General features: G+C 44.3%; 1 protein-coding gene across 3 annotated transcripts in view; it reads left to right on the plus strand.

The window, feature by feature from the left end:
- Positions 1 to 22,479, plus strand: part of MSN (moesin) — a 75,454-nt gene that overhangs the window by 49,238 nt on the left and 3,737 nt on the right. For all 3 annotated transcript variants that reach the window (NM_001257696.1, XM_028841824.2, XM_015127583.3), the window contains 9 exon segments: positions 767 to 850; positions 11,917 to 12,012; positions 13,524 to 13,798; positions 15,193 to 15,276; positions 15,980 to 16,126; positions 17,331 to 17,427; positions 19,520 to 19,683; positions 21,044 to 21,174; positions 21,427 to 21,587. In NM_001257696.1, the coding sequence (NP_001244625.1) occupies positions 767 to 850; positions 11,917 to 12,012; positions 13,524 to 13,798; positions 15,193 to 15,276; positions 15,980 to 16,126; positions 17,331 to 17,427; positions 19,520 to 19,683; positions 21,044 to 21,174; positions 21,427 to 21,587 (1,239 nt within the window).

Genomic DNA, 22,479 nt, shown 5'->3' on the forward strand with positions numbered 1-22,479 from the left:
GAAAGCTTTTTCTGCCCTTTAGATTATCATGTGGAACCCAGTGCTCCTTATCCTGCTATTAATTTGCCTCTGCAATTGTTTACCAGTGCTGTAGATAATCCAGGTAGATCAGAGGTGAGAAGAGAACCCTGTGAGCTGAAGCTGGCTAGTATAGATGGAAAGGCCTTCCTGGAAGAAGTACAGTTATCATTTGCCTGCTCTTAGTTGTAGGATGATTTGCATTCTTTTTTAAAATTTTTTTTTAGAGAAAGTCTCACTCTGTTGCCCAGGTTGGAGTGCAGTGGTGTGATCTCAGCTCACTGCAACTTCTACCTTCTGGGTTCCAGCAATTCTCATACCCCAGCCTCCCAAGTAGCTTTAACTACAGGTGTGCACCACCATGCCTGGCTAATTTTTGTATTTTTAGTAGAGATGGGGTTTTGCCATGTTGCCCAGGCTGGTCTCAAACTCCTGGCCTCAAGCAATCTACCCACCTCAGCCTCCCAAAGTGCTGGGATTACAGGCATGAGGCACTGCGCCCAGCCTACATTCTTGTCTGTTCTTTGGTAAGTATTGCTCTGTGACTGTGTTGTTTGTCTTCAGTAAGCTGCTTGGGAGCAGGGGTTGTGTTCGGGTCAATATTCTCCCTTCATCCCTGTCAATATCCAAGTTGCTCAGGCTCTTAGCATCCTAGCTCTCTCCTTTGTGGTTGAGCAAAGACACTTGTCTCAGGCTCTGTTGAACACAGAGCCAGATGACTAACCTGCTTCCTTTGATCTCATCCTAGATCAGTGTGCGTGTGACCACCATGGATGCAGAGCTGGAGTTTGCCATCCAGCCCAACACCACCGGGAAGCAGCTATTTGACCAGGTAAGGTGGAGATTCCTTAGCCTCCTCTCCTTCTCCCAATAGCTTCCACCACAATGCCAACAATCCATGCCTTTTGCCTCTTGTCAAAGAATCTCTCTTCCTGTTCACTCCGAGATAGGTCAAAATGAAGGCTGATTCCAGCCTTAATATAAAAGGAGGCAAAGTTTAACTTTGGCAACCTGCACCCTATGGTCCTGATTAATTTTATCTTTGGTCCTGAATAAGGGAGAAAAGAAAAGGGTGTATATTCTATGCTAGATGCTTTAAAAATCTTAGCATATTGGCCGGGCGCGGTGGCTCAAGCCTGTAATCCCAGCACTTTGGGAGGCCGAGACGGGCGGATCACGAGGTCAGGAGATCCTGACTAACATCCTGGCTAACACGGTGAAACCCCGTCTCTACTAAAAAATACAAAAAACTAGCCGGGCGAGGTGGCGGGCGCCTGTAGTCCCAGCTACTCGGGAGGCTGAGGCAGGAGAATGGCGTAAACCCGGGAGGCGGAGCTTGCAGTGAGCCGAGATCGCGCCACTGCACTCCAGCCTGGGTGACAGAGCCAGACTCCGTCTCAAAAAAAAAAAAAAAAAAAAAAAATCTTAGCATATGGAGCCTTCCTTTCAACTCTGAAACATGTAAGTGATGTCTTCTCCATTTTAATGATGAGGCTCAGAAGTTAAATAAATTAATTGCACCCAAATGTTATTTGACTGGGATTTGCACCCCATATTCTTGCCACTGCACCACACTGCCTCTGTCTCATGTTTTTACTTCCTAGTAGAAGGAAACTAACTTACTCTTCTCGAAGTAGTAAGCTCTATGTACATTTCTCTCAAAAGAATGTTGGGACTTAGGACAACATGGGAGGTGATAGATGCAGTAGGAGGCTGCTTCATCTCCTGCAGGCATGCCATGAAGATAATTGCTTACTCGTCATAGTGAAGTGGTCATTCCCATCTCCAACCCAAAGGATGTCCCTTTGTTGTGAATCATTATTGTCAGAAAGGATGTACTGTATACTATAATAAACAGATGGGAGCTACAGACATTTTTTGCATTCAAGGGAATGTGCCATCTGTGGCCAGACTTCTAGGAGCAAAAATGAGGCTCCCATTTCCAGAGGCTGGGACCTCACCAGACAGGCCATTATCCCATTTCTCCACCAGCCTCCAATGAGGTAGAGGTCTGAGTTATTGTCTGGGATGTTAGGCTGCATATCACCCTGATGGATTCTCCAGGCCCTCTTGCTTCCCTTTCTTCCTTGCTCTCTGTATCCTTCTACCATATGAGAACTTCCCCAGGGTTGGGGAGAGGAAGAAAGAAAGAAGGAGGTTGTGTTCAAATAAGCTAATTCTATTCCTGTGAATACTCCTGACTGGTGAGAGAAAAGACAAGAGTAGAATGGAGACAGGGGTAGGAGAGGGCTAGAAATTTGAGAACAGCTTGTGTACGCCTTCTGAGTTCTTATTACATAGAGTGGGAAAATTATTTTCTGTGGCTAATACAGATGAGAGTTAACATTTATCCAGGACTCAGTGTATGCTAAGTATTATGATAAGCATTTGACTATAACAAAGCTCTGTGAGTGCATGAATTAGTACTGGCACATTTTGCAGATGAGGATGCAAAATCCTCATTTTCCTAGTTAGACCCTGGGAAAATTATTGAACTCTCTGGGTTGGTATCCTCATCCCCCCAACCACTGCCCACCAAAAAAAAAAAAAAATCTAATACTTACCTCACAGGATTTTTGTGAGTATATTATGTTTTGTATCTTACCTGTTACTCAAAAAACTGATTATAGTGGCATATAAGGATATCTAATCCAAAAAGATAAATTAGAAATCGGTGAGAAAGATAAGAAAACACAAATAGGAAAGAAAGTGTTAGCTGGAAGAAAGCATCCAGCATATAGTAGAGAAGTAATAAATGATGGTTCCCTTTCCAATACCATTGTGCTTCTTGTATTATTAATTGAGCTGGAGTTGACGTGATGTGGTGGCTCATGTCTGTAATCCTAACACTGAGATGGGAGAATTGCTTGAGCCCAGGGGTTCGAGACCAGCCTGGGTAACATAGTGAGACCCTGTCTCTACAAAAAAATTAAAAATTAGCCTGGCATGGTGGTGCACACCTATAGTCCCAGCTACTCAGGAGATTGTGCCAGGAGGGTTGCTCAAGCCCAGGAGTTCAAGGTTACAGTGAGCTATGATCATGCCACTGTACTCCAGCCTAGGTGACAGAGCAAGACTCTGTCTCAAAAAAAAAAAAAAAAAAAAGTGAAGAAAAATAATCTAGAATTGGGAAAGTTGGGAGATGGGCTTAATGATCCTCAAAATATCTAACTTTAGATTTAGGTGGAATTTACTTCTCTGGAGTTTGTTTTGTGTTTGTTTTACTTTGAATGGCAAAGTGTAATCATTGATACTTAATTTGTGAAAATACAAATTAGTCTGAGGAATATTTAAATATAAGTTTACTACAATTCAAGTAACGTGCTTACATTCACATAGCTCACAAGTGATTACGGTGCTAGTCTGGAATGACTAAATGCATTCGAATTATAATTGTGCTTTTCATTCTCCCTTTGCAAGGAGGTTATATTGGAGAACTTTTAAAGGGACAGCCTAGTGAAGTCAAAAGGGCCTGGATAGACAGCCATGAATCTTGGGCTCTAGGGCTGGCCCTGTCACTAACTCCCTGTGATACAAACATTTCCCTTCTTTGGGCCTCAGTTTCTCATCTGTACAATGCCTAACGTGTTTCTCAAATCTGGTTATCTCTCAAAAAATTTATCTGACATTTATTTGTGTATTCCATCTCCCTTTCTCTCCCATTTCTGTTCCTAGTATTGGGATTTCAGACAATCCTTTTCTGTAAAAAGGAGGGAAATGCGTCACCTGAGTATGATCAGCTGCTGGCATATGTGAGGAGGTAGGGCTAGCTGGCAAGGGATCATCTCTTCCTTGACAGGCTTCTTACTATCTCTAAGACAAAAGGGAGGAGGTGTCCATAGAATACATATGCTTTTGGACCCTTTGTTTTAGATAGATGTTTTGCTATCATTCTGGGTAGCAGCTATTAGAGAGGGAGGAGGTTAGTCAGTGCAGATTTTACAGACCAGCTGGGAGCCAGAGGCTCCTTTGACATTTACCTATACTCCTTCCAAGAGCCCTGATTCTAATTCCCCCTCCCAAACCAGATGATGCCATTCCCTACCCTCAACACTGGGGGCTTTGTGTATGTGCATTGCAGGGGGATGGCTGTGGAGGGTGAGGAAGGCATGATTTGGAGCCTGTGGGGGGCAGAAAAATTCTTGAACAAAGAGGTTTATTAACTTCAGAAAACCTCAGTGCCTGGTAGTTTTTGTTAGTGTTGGTTTGGTTTGTGTGCTGTGGGTGTGGATTTGAGGGAAGCCCAGGTAGTAGGGAACCCTGGCCAGATTGGTATGCTAGTTCTGAATGCTACTGCTTCCAAAACAAAGCCTTTGAGAGACTTGGAAACCAAGAAGTCCATGACTTCCCATCATTGTTATCTTGAGAAGTATTATTTATTCAACACATACTATGGACTATCCCTGGCTAGGCGCTTTAATCCTCACAATGATCCTGCCTCTGCGAGGTAAAAGAACATACCCTAGGTCATGTAGTTAGTAAGTTGTGATATGAATTTTGAATACAACTCTGATCACAAAACTATACTTTTCCTGCACTGCACTACTCTGTTTGGGGTGATTGAGAGTATTTAACTTAGAGAAGACTCAAGGAATATATGCTTTCTGTATTCAGACCTCTGAAGGACTGCCATAAGAAAGAGAGGGGCAGTCACATTCTGTAAGTCAGAGGGACAGAGGTGAACCCCACAGGTGAAAAAATACAGGGAAAAAGATTTGAACTCAAGGAATTGAGCATTTGGCCCTCTTGAGGCCAAGGCAGGTCAGGTCAGGAATCAGTAGAGGTATGTGTTCATAGGCAGTTGGAGGATGTGAGCTCTTCTCTCTCTAACTTGATGAGGCATAACGGAGGAAGTCCGTTCTCTCTGACCTTTGGGACCCATCATTCAAGGGGGCCCTCCTGGTGGAGCCTGGGCCTGGGAGGAAGGAGCTAGACTCCTTGGCAGGAATTGGCAAAAGCTCTACGGCCATCCTGGAACACAGCAGTCATCTGGCCGATGACCAGAGAGGAAGCCAACCAAAGAGGAAGTACTCCTTGGCACTAGCAATAAATAATAGGCAACAATGGGATGCCATAGCTTGAGGAGGTCTAGGGCCTGGTGGGAAAGGGAAGTAGGGCTCATAGTTTCTCTCATTTACCTCTCTTCTTGTGAGTGTGCTTACAGCTAGAGGGGAGAGAGAACATGTTTTGCTATAGTGATTCTGTCACTTGCTTCAACTTCTAAAGCTTTTGATCTTGGATTACCTAGGTGCCGCTAAAGGGCAGTGCTCAAAGACAGAGGTGAAATCTCACAGCATCGATTCATTCATCTATTTACTGATTCATTCAATATTGACTGAAGGTCTACACTGTCAAACGCCATCTCTGTTCTTCAGGAACTTTGAGTTCCTTACCTATAAAGGCATAGAAAGGAACATGCAACTCTCTACCCACAAAGAATGAAATAAACGCCCTTGAGGCTCAGGTTCATGAGGTGGTATATAAAGCATAGGATTTAGAACCAGCCCTGAGTTCGAATTCTGTCCTGTTACTTCGCTGTGCGACCTTGGATGGCTCATTTAGCCTCTCAGTACTTAACTTTCCTTAGTAAAATGATAATCACTCTAATCTCAGAGATTTTGTGTTTTAATCCTCAAATAAGTAAAATGCCCGTCGCATACCAAGCATTCTAATATTGGTGGTTCTTATTAAGGACTAAAGTAGGTGGCTTTGCTCTGAGAGTTCAGATGAGGGAGCTAGGAAATCAGGAAGTTCTTCTGGCTCAGTAAAGTACTTAGTACTTGAATACTCTGCAATAAGGACAGTAAACCTTTTTATCTTTCATTTTATAAAATAACTAACATCTATTATTGTAGTAGGAGGATCTCCATCTTACAGATGAGGAACTGAGGCTTACAGAGGTGAAATTATCTGTTTAAGGTCATATAGCTAGGAAGTGGTATAGCTGGGGCTTAAACCAGGGCACGTAGCATTTCCAGTTTTTCTTATGCTTTTGGTCAGCTGTCCTCTGGAACCTTCTTCCACTTTACCTGCTTCCAAAACTTAGAACCCTAGCTAGGTTGGGCATGGTGGCTCATGCCTGTATTCCTAGTGCTTTGGGAGTCCAAGGTGAGAGGATCACTTGAGGCTAGGAGTTTCAGACCAGCCTGGGCAACATAGCAAGACCCCATCTCTACAAAAACTTAAAAATTAGCTGGGCATGGTGGTGTATGCCTGTAGTCCTAGCTACTTGGGTGGTTGAGGCTGGAGAATCACTTGAGTCCAGGAGTTCAAGGTTACAGTGAGCTATGATTGCACCACTGCACTCCAGCTTGGGTAACAGCAAGACCCTATCTCCAAACAAACAAAAAACAATAAAAGAAATAAACTTAGAACCTCAGCTGAGTATGTTCTGTGTTATAGAGCAGGTGACCACTTGGCCACAGGCAACGTGTAATAACAGAAACAGCACTAGTGGTAGCCCATCTTGGTACTTTCCAGTGGTGCAATAATTTGCTTTCAGGTGGGTGGCTGATGTAGATGCTGCCAGATCTGTAATGGTATCTTGAGGGTCTCAGGTGTTTGGGCATTGATGCAATTTTGCACATTGTTCTCGCACAGTTCTTCTCTTGTGACTCCAGCATTACTCCCTCGCTCTGTCACCCAGGTTGGAGCGCAGTGGTGTGATTTCACTGCAACCTTCGCACCCCACAGTCTCAACTGATCCTCCCACTTCAGCCTTCCAAGTAGCTGGGACCACAGGTGCCCACACCAGCTATCTTTTTGTATTTTTAGTAGAGATGGGGTCTCACCATGTTGCCTAGGCTGGTCTCGAACTCCTGAGCTCAAACAATCTGCCTGCCTCAGCCTCCCAAAATGCTGGGATTACAGGCATGAGCCACTGTGCCCGGCCATGCTCTGGGCTTTTGAAGTGGCTGATGTCATCACTAGTTTGTTTACTCAGATAAATGCATGGGGGATTCAAGAAGAGAATCTCTGGGCTCCTAAGCTGACCTGATCTCCCCTCCCCTTTACAGACCTCAGATGTAGGTTGCCTCCACATGACAAAAGGAGATAAAAGTTTTTTTTTTTTTTTTCTTACTTCCAGAAGCTCCTGATAATTAATGAGGATTTATTCCGAGGCAGATCTTTTCTTTTCACTGGACATCAGTTTTCCAGTTTTTGTTGCTTGAACACTGTAACTCTCCACAGTCATGGAGCTGAGTAGAATACACAGCCTCCAGTTTCTTAAGCTAGTGTCTTAACTGAAGTCCTAGTTTCTTTAGGTGTATGTGTCAGGTTCCAAGAGGTACACAAAGCTATGAGATGAATGTGATTTAGTATTCTAGAGCATTAATTTTACTTGCAATAATTTTTAAAATTCATCCTTTATGGAGTAGAATATAAAATTTGCACAAATAATTAAAACTAAACCTGAGGCTTCAAAGAAATTATAGCTGGCTTACAGCCATCTACCTATTATCTCCCCCTACCCCATCCTACCACACCCACTGTGTCCCTTGGTATATGCATTCATTATTTTCTGTTGCTTAAGGACTTTTTCCTGGGAGCTTTGAGAAATACTGGCTCAGATCAGATAAGCTGGCTGTCGGGTCAAAGGGAGCCAATAAAGAATTTTCTTTTTCCTCAGGGATAGAACCATTTCTCAGAGTGGAATGATAAGGACCCTAGTCACTGGAGCCACAGAGGTTATTCCTGGAACTGGAAGCTATATGCTAAGCTCTCACTTGAAAATAATGTTTCTCTTTCTTCTGGAATGGAGGTCTCAACTGGAAGCAAAGCTGGAAGCAAGAAAAACTTGGCTTGGAAAAGGGGTTTAGAGTTGCCTGATAAAATGGTTCATAGCACCCGCATGGACCTTAGAGATTTCCTTGTAGCCTGGGGTCAGGAGTCATCCATTTTTGTTCTTTGTTCTTTTTCAGTTTCAATTCTGATTTCAGACCATATTTCCTTCCCGCCACGTCCTCAATTTCTCACTTTGGGACTTCAGTGCAGGCTGAGAGATATTACTCATCTCTTTAAGCCCTAGAGCCTAAGGAAGTGGAAAATTTGTGTTTCTGATTTCTTTATGTTCACAAAGGAAGAGGCAGTGCTCAGAGAGATCACTCCCCCTCCCCCCACCACTGAGCCTGAATTCTCTCTCTCTCTTTTTTTTTTTTAATAACGCTTTAGGTATTACTTTGTCCAACTTCTCCTCAGTTACTATGGATCTCAGAACTACTTTAGTCACCATGATCCTCCTTCTCTCTCTCTTTTTTTTTCTTTTTTTTTTGAGACAGAGTTTCACTCTTGTTGCCCAGGCTGGAATGCAATGGCATGATCTCGGCTCACGGCAACCTCCACCTCCTGGGTTCAAGCGATTCTCCTATCTCAGCCTCCCAAGTAGCTGGGATTACAGGCATGTGCCACCACACCCAGCTACTTTTCTATTTTTCAGTAGGGACAAGGTTTCTCCATGTTGGTCAGGCTGGTCTTGAACTCCTGACCTCAGGTGATCCACCTGTCTTGGCCTCCCAAAGTACTGGGATTACAGACATAAGCCACCACGCCTGGCCAATCCACCTTCTCTTATCACACCCCTACTCCCACCCAATAGTGAAACAGACAATGTGGTGCAAAAAGAGGCTAAGGGGCTCACTCCTGGGATTTCTGGGACTGGCTGCATAGTCTGTGCCTACCTCACTTCCTTTCAGTCGTGGAGTCTCTGAGCCTGTACAATTAGTACAAAACTGTACTAACTACAAGTTAGTACAGGCAAAGATCAGTTGCTGCTTGTCTGAGTCCATTTTATGTGTTTTTTTTTTTTTTTGATGGTGTCTCGTTCTGTCACCCACACTGGAGTGCAGTGGTGCAATCTCAGCTCACAGCAACCTCTACCTCCTGGGTTCAAGCGATTCTCCTGCTTCAACCTCCCAAGTAGCTGGTACTATAGGCATGCACCACCATGCCCAGCTAATTTTTTGTATTTTTAGTAGAGACCAGGTTTCACTGTGTTAGTCAGGATGGTCTCGATCTCCTGACCCTGTGATCTGCCCATCTTGGCCTCCCAAAGTGCTGGTATTACAGGCATGAGCCAACACTCCTGGCCCATTTTATGTTCTTATAATAAAATACCTGGGGCTAGGTACTTTATAAAGAAAAGAGGTTTATTTGTCTTGTAATTGTGGTGGCTGGAAAGTCCAAGAGCATGGCACCAGCACCTGCTCAGCCTCTGGTGAGGGCCTTCGTGCTGCTTCATAATGTGACAAAAGGTCAAGTAATTCACAGGAACAGGGGTCCCCATGACTGAAACACCTCTCATTACACACTGCCTCTTAATGATTCTACCTCCCAGCACTGCCACACTGGCAATGAAGCATCAACATGAGTTTTGGTGGGGACAAACCACATCCAAACCATGGCACTGCTCTACTACTTCTGTTCCAAGTCTGTTCTCTCCCCATGACCTAATATCCTGGCCCTCATGGTCCATCTTCTCTTCAGCATCTTTAGTGGGTCTTCTCTCTCTCTCTCTCTCCCTCTCTTTTTTTTTTTGTCTGTCTCTCAGCTGGATTGTTTCTTGGATCTTGCCTCTTCCCACCAACTGCATCTGGACACACTATTCTTCTGCAACCCTGTGGAAAATAATTAGAAATGTTCATTGGGCCTTGGGCCCTGTTTAGATCTAGGATGATATAAGAGGTGCTTTAAAAATTTCTTTTCTGTTCACGCCCACCCACTACCTTCATCCTCTGCAAAAAGCCAATATTACATTTCAACATAAGCATTCACATTTCTCCATCTGAAACTTTCTGGCAGTTCCAGCTGCCTATTGACTTAGAGTCGGGGACTCACCTGGCCATTGAATTCTGGAAGCCTTTTGAACTTTCCTCATTACCTCCCAACCCCATTGATCTTTTCTAAACATGTTTTTAATTATCCACATCAGCAAGAGGTAGTTGGGAAATGGGATTGTTTTTATTAACCATCTGCAAAATAACCTTGTAATGTAATTAGTACAATGATAGAACTTAAGAGAAGAAAGAGATCATTGAAGCCATACTCCCCAATTTGGATGGATAAGGAAGGTGAGGCCCAGAGAGGAAAGGTGCCATCTTAATATCATACAGCCAGTTGGAGCCAGACATGAACATTTTGCTCAGGTTTCCTGATACTTGATCCAAGCTATGAAAGGGAAGGGTGACCTGGTAAGCAATGGAGGTTGATGACTAGGGGGACATAGCTTCTCCCCAAAGTGGTTGTTGCTTGGATCTGTATGCTTGCCAGGAAGCATATCTCGATGCAGAAGTAATCAAAGTTTATTATCTGGATGGGATATTTAGGCTAAAAGAGAGACAAGACAATTAATTACTTGAGAAGCTCAGGAGTCCTAAGCTCGTATGAGTACCTGGCATTAAGAGATAGCATGCTAGAGAAGAAAAGGTACAAGCTTATTTAGTCAGACACATCATGGTTCTGTATGGCTCTGTAATTTTAGATGCATTACCTCTTTAAGCCTTAGTTCCTCATTATAATATGTTGCTATCTCACAGGGTTGTTTACTGTTCAGTGCCTGACACATGATTGGTGCTTAATATATATGAGCTACTTTTTTCCTTGGGGCCTCTGAAGCTCTAGATTGTAAACTCAGGGTGTGACCGTGGGGCCTGACTTTGGATCCATAAAAGAAACTTTGTGGATACAGTGTTGGTGTGTATATGTGTGTCTTTGTGAGTGTCTGTGTGTGTATTTTGAAGGGAGATACTAATTCGTTCATAAGGGAAGGACATCAGCAACACTGGGTCCTTGTTCCCTGCTTCCATCTCTAGGTATATTTCTGTGATTCTTTCTCACCTTACCCTTACCCTCCACTTGCATCCTTCCCCCAAAAAAACAAAATAAAGAAGACTGCCTAAGGCCAGCCTGACCTCATTAGGATGTGGCTCAGCTTCACTGCTGCCATCGACAGGGACAGGGGTGGGTATGCTGGGGTTGAGCTGACAGCCAGACTATTAACATGCTAATGTCAGGGACTAGAGAACAGAGCTCATCTGTGTTCTCTTGGCAAGCCTCCCTTTCCTGCCCACTGTTCAGCCAGGAGGCTCAGGACAACAGGGAGCACCTCAGCTACTACACTGAGGTACTTACCCTATTTCTACCCTCAGGTCCACCCTAAACCTGTGTAAGAGGAATCATGACTGGGCTCTGATCAGGGTTGGAAAAAATCCTCTCAGAACCCAGGCACAGCATGGCTTCAGAGTCCTTCACAGTCCCTGTTTTATCTTCTCAAACATTCTTTATTTGGGGTATTGTAAATGGAACTCAGTCTTAAGGGTGTGGGTACTACCCCCAGTTGCTAAGGATAAAGGACGATATATGGGAGCAACCCAAGAGAACAAGATGCAGGAGTTAATCCAACAATCTCCACAGTCAGTCTTTAATCCATCATGGAAGTGGAAAGTGGCATGACATTGTAGAGGGAGGGAGAAGGTGGCAGAAATCACTGGATATGCATGGATTTGGAGTCAAACAGACATGGTTTGAACCCTAATTTTGTCACTCATGACCTGAACCTTGGGCATTTCTTCGAACCTTGTTTTTGATATATATAAAATGGGCCTAAATATAAGTCTAGCATAGGGATATTATGAAAATTAAAGGAGATGATGGATGTAAGGTTCTTGGTATGTGTCAGTGCTCATAAGTAATAGATCCCTTTCCTACCCCAGCAGTACTTTGTGCAGAGAGATGCCGACATCAGTTCTTGATTGCTGCCCAAGTGTATTTTCTTGCCAGACCCTGAGCACCTTAAAACCTTTAAGGGCAGATATCATATTGACTTCAAACTTTGTGTCAAACTTTGTGTCACATAGAGGAGGTATTCAATCAATGGTTGGTTGTTTTGGTTTTCTCTTCTAGGTGGTGAAAACTATTGGCTTGAGGGAAGTTTGGTTCTTTGGTCTGCAGTACCAGGACACTAAAGGTTTCTCCACCTGGCTGAAACTCAATAAGAAGGTAACTGCTTATTCCTCGGTTGGGTTTAGAATTCTTTTCTTTTCCAGAACATTCCTGGGAGGGTACCATGTGCTAATTGGCAAATCCTGGATACCTAGGGCTGTGTTTGTGACTGGGTGGTCTGTTGACCACCTGGATCAGAATAAGGACAGAGGACTCAGGCAAGTAAAAGCTCTTGCTCTGTCTCCACTTTGACTTCTAACAGCAACAATGGCCAGCATTCAAAGAAGAAGAGACTCTTTCTACTGGGAACACTAGCTTGAACTTTGACTTGTTTTGGATCAAATCCATTAGTGGCTGTTCAAGAGAGGATTGGTATCCCCTTCATCTCTCCAAAGTCAATGGCTTTAGGGGATTTTTTTTTTTTTTTTTTTTTTTTTTTTTTGAGAAGGAGTCTCGCACTCTCGCCCAGGCTGGAGTGCAGTGGTGCCATCTCAGCTCACTGCAAATTCTGCCTCCCAGGTTCACGCCATTCTCCTGCCTCAGCCTCCCGAGTAGCTGGGATTACGGGCACCTGCCACCACGCCTGACTAATTTTTTGTATTTTTAGTAGAGACAGGGTTTCACCATGTTAGCCAGGATGGTCTCGATCTCCTGACCTTGTGATCCGCCTGCCTCGGTCTCCCAAAGTACTGGGATTACAAGCGTGAGCCACTGTGCTCAGCCGGGGATTTGTCAAAAAGAGCCACAGATTCTTGAACTAGAAAAAAAAAAAATCTGAAAGATCTCACAGTCTTATGCTGCACCTTCTCCAGCAGTCAACTGATATCTGAACCCCATATAGATGTTTCCCTCTTTCTTGACCTTTTACCTCAGTTGGACCCCAAATGGAATGGTTTGAGTCCATGCAAGCTCTCCACCCCAAGCAGCATCTCCACGAGAACCTGGTAGCCTTCCATCTTCGTATCCTCAGACTGGCTGGTCTTGTCCTTAGAAGTCTCCATACTGTCCTGCAGTTTGCTTCTCTGATTGTGTCTAGGGAGTAGGTACCCCACCTTCTGCTGGTAAAGTCTTGTTTTCCTAAAAAGTTGAATCTTTTGCTGGACAAGTGTGGAGCCACTAGTATTCCATTTCAGGCTTTAAAAAATGGTCTAATTTGTGCTCTTGTCTAGCCAATTCTCAATCCTTAGTCATATATCCTAGTCCTTACTTTGCTAATTTATGAAATTGGAGGAGACTTATAAGACAAGCTGAAAAGAAGAGCTTATGCCTACTCTCAGAATTTGGGGATAGTTGGATATAGTCAGACAAAAGTGGTTTGAAGACTTCTGATCATCAGTCGGTATTAAGGTAATTTCAGGAAGAAATTCCCAACAGAAAGTGATTACAGACATGGGATTCAGTCCCCAGTGAAAGTAATGTATTGTTTTTCTTAATTACCAGGGGGTTGCCACCCAGCTCTCTAAGATTATGCAAATTGATGATCTTTCAGTGTGTTTCCCCTACCCCACAGCCACTCTGTCACCCTTAAAACCTATTTTTTGAGAGTCCATAACCCTTACTGCTCCCAGGTGACTGCCCAGGACGTGCGGAAGGAAAGCCCCCTGCTCTTTAAGTTCCGTGCCAAGTTCTATCCTGAGGATGTGTCCGAGGAATTGATTCAGGACATCACTCAGCGCCTGTTCTTTCTGCAAGTGAAAGAGGGTATTCTCAATGATGATATTTACTGCCCGCCTGAGACTGCTGTGCTGCTGGCCTCGTATGCTGTCCAGTCTAAGTATGGCGACTTCAATAAGGAGGTGCATAAGTCTGGCTACCTGGCCGGAGACAAGTTGCTCCCACAGAGGTGAGGTGATTCCCTGCCCTCCTTTGCCTTGGCCATAAGGGGCTGCAGCCCACAGCTGACCAATCCCTGCCCCACAGGGGATGCCAGATCTGTTCCTCTCCATTGGGATCTGTCTGAAGACTGTGTTATGCTGCTCAAGAGACATTTGCATATAGTGTCATACTCTGTTGTTATTTTTCTGGCTTTCCAAATAAAAAGCCTTTTTTCCCCTCTGTCTGCCTGATTACAGAACTTTATTACCTGGGAGGCAGGTGCTTATGTAGAACCAGAGATTGAGTAATTTCTTTCACCTCTCCCTGGTTCCATTTTCTCAGTTCTTTTTACTGATTTAGATCTCTTATATCAGAAGTTCACAGGGGAGAGAGAGAAATAAGCAAACCAGGGACATGGAGAACTCAAATAGTCTTTTAATATTGACAGCTAGTGTACAGAGCTTTCTCCTTTTGTAAACTTCAAAGTCAAAAGCTCTAAAACCCTCATTATTTTTGTTTTTGCATCACAATAACACACAAAATGAACAAAGCAGGCATTATCCTTATTTCCTGGCCGAGGAAATAGAGGTGCAGAGGTACTCACACTGACTTTCCCCATCTGCTGCAGCTCATCTGAGGCAGAGCCAGAGCCAGACCTGGAAGCTTAGCACCTTAATATTTTAACACTAAATTTTTTCCAACTATACACAATGGCTGTTTCCATAGTCTTTTGGATTAGAAGGAAAAGCTTTGCTTCATTCTGGGAGCCTCAGTCCCACTGGAGTTATGGCATATATGTACAACACACTCATAAGATATTAGGGATAGTGCTTGTACCCTGGGGACTCTCCCTGAGTCATTGCCATGATATCTGAGATGGCATGTTTAAAGCTAACCTTGTTTATAATCTAGTAGGTCTTGGAGGTTGGGCCTGTTGGTTTTTCTCAAAGCCATTAGGACTCAGTTCATTGCTCTGTAGCCAAAGGCCATTCTTTCATTTCTGAGCAGTATTCTTATAAACATAGACTGTTGGTCCCAAGAGGATCTAGGAGAGAGTATACCTGGCTCTATGAGGTCCATCCCTACTTTTAGCCCCTCAAGTCAGCACAAACTCCTGATGCTTTATTGCTATGCTTAGGGACCACAGCACATCATTTGATTTGTGGATAAAGGTACAAAGGAAGGTGTTCCCCTTGTTGTTTTTGATCATCCATTCTTGTAGCTCTCTTACCTTTCAGGCAATTCCTTGTGTCTAATTTAATACCTTTTTAGCTATAATTTCAGTCTGCTTCCAGCGTGACCTCAGTTGGCTGACTCTACATCCTCTTTGCATCAGCCCCTTAGAAAGCTAAATGGGCTTCCCTTCTCTCCTGCACAGGGACTTTTGCGCTTTAAACTACTCATCACCCATTGTCTTTCCAGAGTCCTGGAACAGCACAAACTCAACAAGGACCAGTGGGAGGAGCGGATCCAGGTGTGGCATGAGGAACACCGTGGCATGCTCAGGTAAGCTTGCCCAAGCAGTGGTGGGCCCCACTTCCCTTATAGGGTGAATGAGAATGCGTTCTGGGGAGAAGAGACAGATGACAAGGGACATTGGTAGATGTTGGAGAAGAGGGAACAGGGATGATAGAAGGCAAACTAGGACCATTATAAGGTTGTTTTTTGTTTGTTTGTTTTGCTGAATGGTGGTAACTGATAGCACAAACAGTTTTGACTATCAAGAAATGGAGGGGACCTCAGGATGTCCAGGGAGCTACTGGGCCACCAAGGACTCCCCGCCCCCTGCCAGAAGGAAATAAGGAAGGAGCTCTTAAACATGGCAAAGCATTTTTGAGGGTTGTCTAGTTGAAGGACAAATATCATCATTTTGCCATAACCACATTCTGAGCCCTGCTAAGAATGTGTAAGAGGCTGTCACAATGAATGAGAGAAAGAAAATTGCTTCTGTGGCAGCCAACATGCCAGAGGCCAGCAAGGGTCAACCCATCTTTATTCCCTTTGGGAGCATAGACCCTAGGTTTTTGTTAGGAGATTTTGCTTTGCAAAAGTCATGCTATGCTCTGTTCTCCATCATCTGGTTGCCTTTTGTGCCCTTTCCCACTCCTGATAGCAAGATACTTGTCAGAAGTACAGAGTAAGCAGGCTTTCTCTCTCCTTGGGTCTGACTCACAAGCCCCACTTTGTGACCCCCAACTGTGTCATTTAGGGAGGATGCTGTCCTGGAATATCTGAAGATTGCTCAAGATCTGGAGATGTATGGTGTGAACTACTTCAGCATCAAGAACAAGAAAGGCTCAGAGCTGTGGCTGGGGGTGGATGCACTGGGTCTCAACATCTATGAGCAGAATGACAGGTATATCTCAGATCTCTTTTAGTTTATTTAGGTTATGTTAACATCTAGGGCTCACTTTTCACCAAGGAGCAAGGCCATAGCTCTTGGGTCCCACCTCAGTTCTTTTTCTGCCTAATTTAGTCCAGCCCAGATGATTTCACAACTTTCCTTAGGCCTCTAAATTCTGTATTGACTAGACTCACACTGTCAACTGTGGTAGCCACCAGCCACATGGGGCTATTGAACACTTGAAATGTGGCTACTTTGAATTGAGATGTGCTGTAAGTGTAAACTACACACTGGACTTTGAAGATTAGTGTGAAAAACAGAATGCAAAAATGTCTTAATATTTTTAAAAATATTTATTTACATGTTCAAATGATAATATTTTAGATATATTGGGCTAATTAAACTTATTAAAATTTTATTACATCCATTTCTTTTTACTTATTTTCATGTAGCTACTAGAAAACTTAAAATTATATATGTGACAGTCATTATGTTTTTATTGATTTGTGCAGGCCTAGACTGTCTTATCGGGATATATTTTGATTAGTCTCCTGTGATAATTAAATGGCTTTTGGCCTATAATCCTCTCACTGTAGCCTTATCTCACTTGCTTATATTTTTCACTTGGTGTGCTCTTGGTGAGAATGGAGATCAATAGATTATTGTTCCATATAACTGCTGAATCTTGGAGTTCATTATTTACGTTTTCTCTAACTTTTGTAAGCTTGGATAGAAGAAACTCAGTTAAATAGGGCTGGGGATTCCCTTGAGGAATTGTTACAAGTTCCATGCCTCAAACAAAAACATAACAAAACAAACTCGAGACAAGGAATCATATGTTAGTTGTAGTATCAGGAGATCCTTTAGTGAACTCAATGCTGGCAACTGACCTGGTGGCATGTGATGACACTGGCTGAGCTGGCACCGAGTCTACCTCCTCCAGAGAGAAGTGTTTGTTTGGCCAAGCTTGGTGGCTCATGCCTGTAATCCCAGCACTTTGGGAGGCTGAGGAGGGAGGATCGCTCGAGCCCAAGAGTTCAAGACCAGACTGGGTAACATAGTGAGACCTCGTCTCTATTTATTTAAAAAAAAAAAAAAAGAGAGAGAGAGAGAGAGAGACATAGAAGCTTGGGGGTGATGTGAGGGCAAGCCACCAGTTCTCTACGCCCTTCTTGTCTTGCCCTTGTCCTGATATTATTGGTTTCCATTTCTACAGACTAACTCCCAAGATAGGCTTCCCCTGGAGTGAAATCAGGAACATCTCTTTCAATGATAAGAAATTTGTCATCAAGCCCATTGACAAAAAAGCCCCGGTGAGTGATTCCTCCCTCTGACCAAGACGGGTACTTGCCAAGGCCTTCTATAATGAGCAATCATGCTATTCTATTTTTCTCTTCCTTTGCTGGTTTGTGTGTGTGTGTATGTGTGCGTGTGTGTGTGCGCGTGCATGTGTGTGCACACATGCACGAACAGGAAGCACAGATAGAGATTGGGAATGGAGGGAGATGTTGATGCCAAAAATGGCCAGCAGACATCCTGTACCTGATTCTACTCTGCTACCTGTCTCCCTCACTGTGGATGAGGGAGAGCCACAGGCAGTGTTAAGTACTGCTTCTTAGCCGTTGTCTCTGCCGCCCTGAGATTCTGGGGTGGAAACCAAATGCATCTCGTATTTCCAAGCCCCTGGGGTCCCGAAAAGTGGACACTGTTCACATATTTGATTCCTTTCTTTTCTTTTCTTTTCTTTTTTCTTTTCTCTTCTCTTCTCTTCTCTTTTCTTTTCCCCTCCCCTCCCCTCCTCTCCCTCCCTTCCCCTTCCCTTCCCTTCCTTCCTTTTTTGACAGAGTCTCGCTCTGTCGCCCAGGCTGGAGTGCAGTGGCACAATCTTGGCTTACTACAACCTCAGCCTCCCGAGTAGCTGGGATTACAGGTGCATGGCACCGTGCCCGGCTAATTTTTGTAGTTTTAGTAGAGACAAGGCTTCGCCATGTTGGCCAGGCTGGTCTTGAACTCCTGACCTCAGGTGATTTGCCTGCCTTGGCCTCCCAAAGTGCTGGGATTACAGGTGTGAGTCACCATGCCCAGCCCTTGATTTCTTTTTTTTATTATGGAGAAATGGCTGTGACCAGAGAAGTACAAATCCCAAGATGATCCTACAAACTTCTTGGTAGAACTTGACTGCTGCCCTCTCAGACTTTTCTCCAGAGCATTCCAAGACCAAAAAAGTGCTTTAACTTCACTCATTTCTCTAACACACTCGCCACACTTCTTACCCACTCAGTAGCCTGCAGCTAACAAGACCAGACAGCTGGTGATTGTGGTAGGGTAGGAAACTGAGCTGAGTATCTCCTTTTCTGGGATACCTCATGTTCAACAAGGCCCAGTGACAATACTGCGCCTGACCCTTTTCATGAAGGCTCAACCATTCTTCTCCAGCCCTGAGGTGTCTGAACTTTCCCTGCTAGGGACTTTACACGTTGTCTCCTTAAACCCTCAGCAACATGGTCAGGTAGGTAGTAAGTAGCATACTAATTTTATGGTTGACAAAACTGAGGTTAGAGAGATGGAGTGATTTGTTCAAGATAACACAGCTAAAAATGGTAGAACTGGGATTTGTACCTAGGTGATTTGACTTTGAGAGCCTGTGCTCCCTCCACTGCACCCCAAGCTATATGAGACAGTAGCAGTGTGTGGTCAGTGGCAGAGGAGATGGCGGTTAGCCCGTCAGCTGGTGACTTTGGTCCAGTGGTATTTGTAGTAGCAAACTCAAACTCACTGGATTTTCTTGTGTGTTTTCTTTTATTGCTACTGTGCTCAACTTTTATCAGAAAAAGTTGAGTAACAAAGCCAGCTGAGATCAAGGGCTCATTTTAAAAACAACAACCAGGACAAGCAGTGATCAGGAGATTTATGTATTTATATATGTATTTACAGCCTGCCTTGTTCCAAAAAGGATTTAAGGGGCTGGCTCTAGGATTTGCTTTCAGGAGATTGTAGAAACAGTCCAGTCACCCATACTGCACCCACCAGCGTATTGTCAGGGGTCATTTGGCTTCCAAAAGAGGTCACCTGAGACCTAGCATGTTCCCTAATTAGCAGAGAAAGTTTGAATCCTTCAACTTGATTAAGAGTAATTTAGGATGCTTTCATAAGCAAAGATTGAAAGAAATTGTGGGAAGAACACGGGTTTCAGAGTCAAGAAACCTAGGTTTCTAGTCTTTGGTCTGCCTGCTGTCTGACCCTGGGTAAGTCACTTTACCACTCTGATAATTGGTCTTCCCATCTGTAGTGCAGGAGGTTAGATTAAACATTCTTTTCAGTGCTTTTGGATTTAGCTTTTCAGAAGGCAGAAGATCACCTTCACCTGGCCCTCCGAATTCTTTCTGATTGCTGATTTCCCACCAGGACTTCGTCTTCTATGCTCCCCGGCTGCGGATTAACAAGCGTATCTTGGCCTTGTGCATGGGGAACCATGAACTATACATGCGCCGTCGCAAGCCTGACACCATTGAGGTGCAGCAGATGAAAGCACAGGCCCGGGAGGAGAAGCACCAGAAGCAGATGGAGCGGTAGGTGCTGCACACTGATGTGGGGGGCCAGGGCTGGGGCAAGGAAGCTTCTCAAAGGTACCCAGCCTGCTAAGTCAGGACATGAGGCCAACCTAGGACTTCATAGATAAGAGGTTAGACACCAATGTTCACATTTATTCAGAAAACATTTACCAAGTTTGAGGGGCAGTTTTTACAGAGCTGGATCTAGCAGGAACCTGCCCTGTAGGACCTCACAGTCTACTCAGTCTAGTAGCAGAGAGAGGGAAAACAATATATACATAACTCAAGGTACAAACGCCATGCCATTCATTCACTTAATAAATATTTATTGAGCAATGAATAAGAAAAGACCAAAAATCTCTGCTTTTGTGAAGCTAGCATTCTAGTGGGGAGGAGACAAACATAATAAATAAGCAAATTATGTGGTACATAAGATGGTTAAGAATTGCTATGGAGAAAAAAACATAGAAGAGGGGTGGGGAGAAGGGTAAGCCAAGTATTCTGAGGGCTCAGATGGAGAATACCTAGCCAAGGGAGATAAGAAGGTTCCTGGAAGAGGTGCTAGGGCAAGAAAAAGCAAATACCTATTCCAGATTTGTAACAAACTCTGGGAAAAAGAAGCCTAGAGCTGGGCTTTAGGGCAGACAGATTTGGACCTGAGGACTGATGCACTAGCCATAGAGATTACTGGACTTGAAGCACTTCATCCCAGCAGAGAGCCAAAACTTGTCTCCCTACAAGGTATATAGGGCAGGTCTTATTGGACCATTTTCAAGATAGGGGAACAAGAGCAAAGCAGTGACATAGCTAAGGTCACCCAGTGGGTTGGTGGGAGAGCTAGGATTCCTGACTCAGGGGCACATTGACAGGGCCCCGTGTACACTGGCCTATGTGGGGCTGTGATATGAGGACAAAGGTATAGAGGTAAGGGAGGGTGGCCCAAACTCACAATCCCTGAGTGTGTTGAGAAGGTTGGGTTGAGAGACCCAGAGGCAGCAAGCCTTGCAATTCCCCAGGCTTTTTTTTTTTTTTTTTTTGAAAATGGAGTCTTGTTCTGTTGTCCACGCTGGAGTGCAGTGGTGCAATCTCAGCTCACTGCAACCTCCGCCTCCCAGGTTCAAGCGATTCTCCTGCCTCAGCCTCCCGAATAGCTAGGGCTACGGCCGCATGCCACTACGCCCAGCTAATTTTTTGTATTTTTAGTAAAGACAGGGTTTCATCGTGTTTGCCAGGATGGTCTCGATTTCCTGACCTCATGATCTGCCCGCCTCGGCCTCCCAAAGTGCTGGGATTATAGGCGTGAGCCACCATGCCTGGCCTCCCCAGGCTTTTATGGAGCTTTACTATCCTGTTCTATCCATTTTATCTCCTTCCCTAGTGCTATGCTGGAAAATGAGAAGAAGAAGCGTGAAATGGCAGAAAAAGAGAAAGAGAAGATTGAACGGGAGAAGGAGGAGCTGATGGAGAGGCTGAAGCAGATTGAGGAACAGACTAAGAAGGCTCAGCAAGGTGAGGCTTGGAGTCACCTTGGAGATTGGGTTTTTCCAGACCTGACTCTGAGCTGGAGAACCTTCTTCCTGAGCTGTACACACAGACAATATAGTTCAGGTGTGGCTACAGACTAGAAAAAGAATGGGCAAGAAGAGAACTCAGAACTTTCTGCCAGCTTTGTCCTGGGGTGGATCATTTCCAGGAAGGAAGCTAGTGTGTCATCTTTATCTCTGTGCTCTTCACTGCCTTCTCCCCTCCTTTTATGCCCAGAACTGGAAGAACAGACCCGTAGGGCTCTGGAACTTGAGCAGGAACGGAAGCGTGCCCAGAGCGAGGCTGAAAAGCTTGCCAAGGAGCGTCAAGAAGCTGAAGAGGCCAAGGAGGCCTTGCTGCAGGCCTCCCGGGACCAGAAAAAGACTCAGGAACAGCTGGTAAAGCTGTAGGATGGACTGGGGTTTTGGGAACTGAGCTTTCTTCCTTGTCTGCCTACTTACTTATAGATACTTTTGCTTACATGCTGGCTCTTTAGAGCAGGCTACCACTCCATGGGCCTCCAGCAAATAACTAGTTCAGAAGCAAGCTGAGAAGTCACTAGTGTGGCCCAGGAATTTTTGCAATCTTCCCTAACCCTTAGTTTCTGTTCATTTTCTTTACCCTTGGGTATCTGAGCTGATTGGCCTGGCAAAGAAAAGGGAAGGAGAAAGGAACAAAAGGAACTCATACTTGAGTTCCTGCTGTATGTTGCTGTGTTGGAAATATTTCCCTTTTCCTTACTTATTTCTTCTTCCCAGTAACCCTATGGGATTAACCTCATATGAGATAATATGCCCAGATAAGGAAATTAGAGCTCAGAGAAGAGATTCACCAAAGGTCACACAGTTGTGGCTAAATAAGGATTAGAACCCATTTCTGCCTCTGTTTGAAAGCTTTGCTCCCTGAAATCACATGCAACTGTGTCTATGCATTTTGGGATCAATACTTTCATCAATACTTTCATCAATACTTTCATCACAGTTTGGCATCAATACTTTCATCACAGTTTCCAAGGGTTCTGTGACACAGAAGTAAAGAACCTGTGGTCCAAACTCCTTGACATATACTCTTCCCCTCTACTGTTGGAGGTGGGAATATAGGGAACCAAGACCTGTCTCTCATGAGGAAGCTGTCATGGGAGATTTACCCAAGGTGTGCATAAGCTTTTTTCCTTGTTCAGATCACCTTGTGACACTTGAGTGTCTTTCCTGTACTTGTCCTGGGAAGAGTCTTAGTGGAATCCTGAGCATTCTAGGATATCAGGAAAGGATCTGCCACTTCAGGAAGTGA

This window comes from Macaca mulatta, chromosome X (assembly GCF_049350105.2).
Source record: "Macaca mulatta isolate MMU2019108-1 chromosome X, T2T-MMU8v2.0, whole genome shotgun sequence".
Taxonomy (NCBI): domain Eukaryota; kingdom Metazoa; phylum Chordata; class Mammalia; order Primates; family Cercopithecidae; genus Macaca; species Macaca mulatta.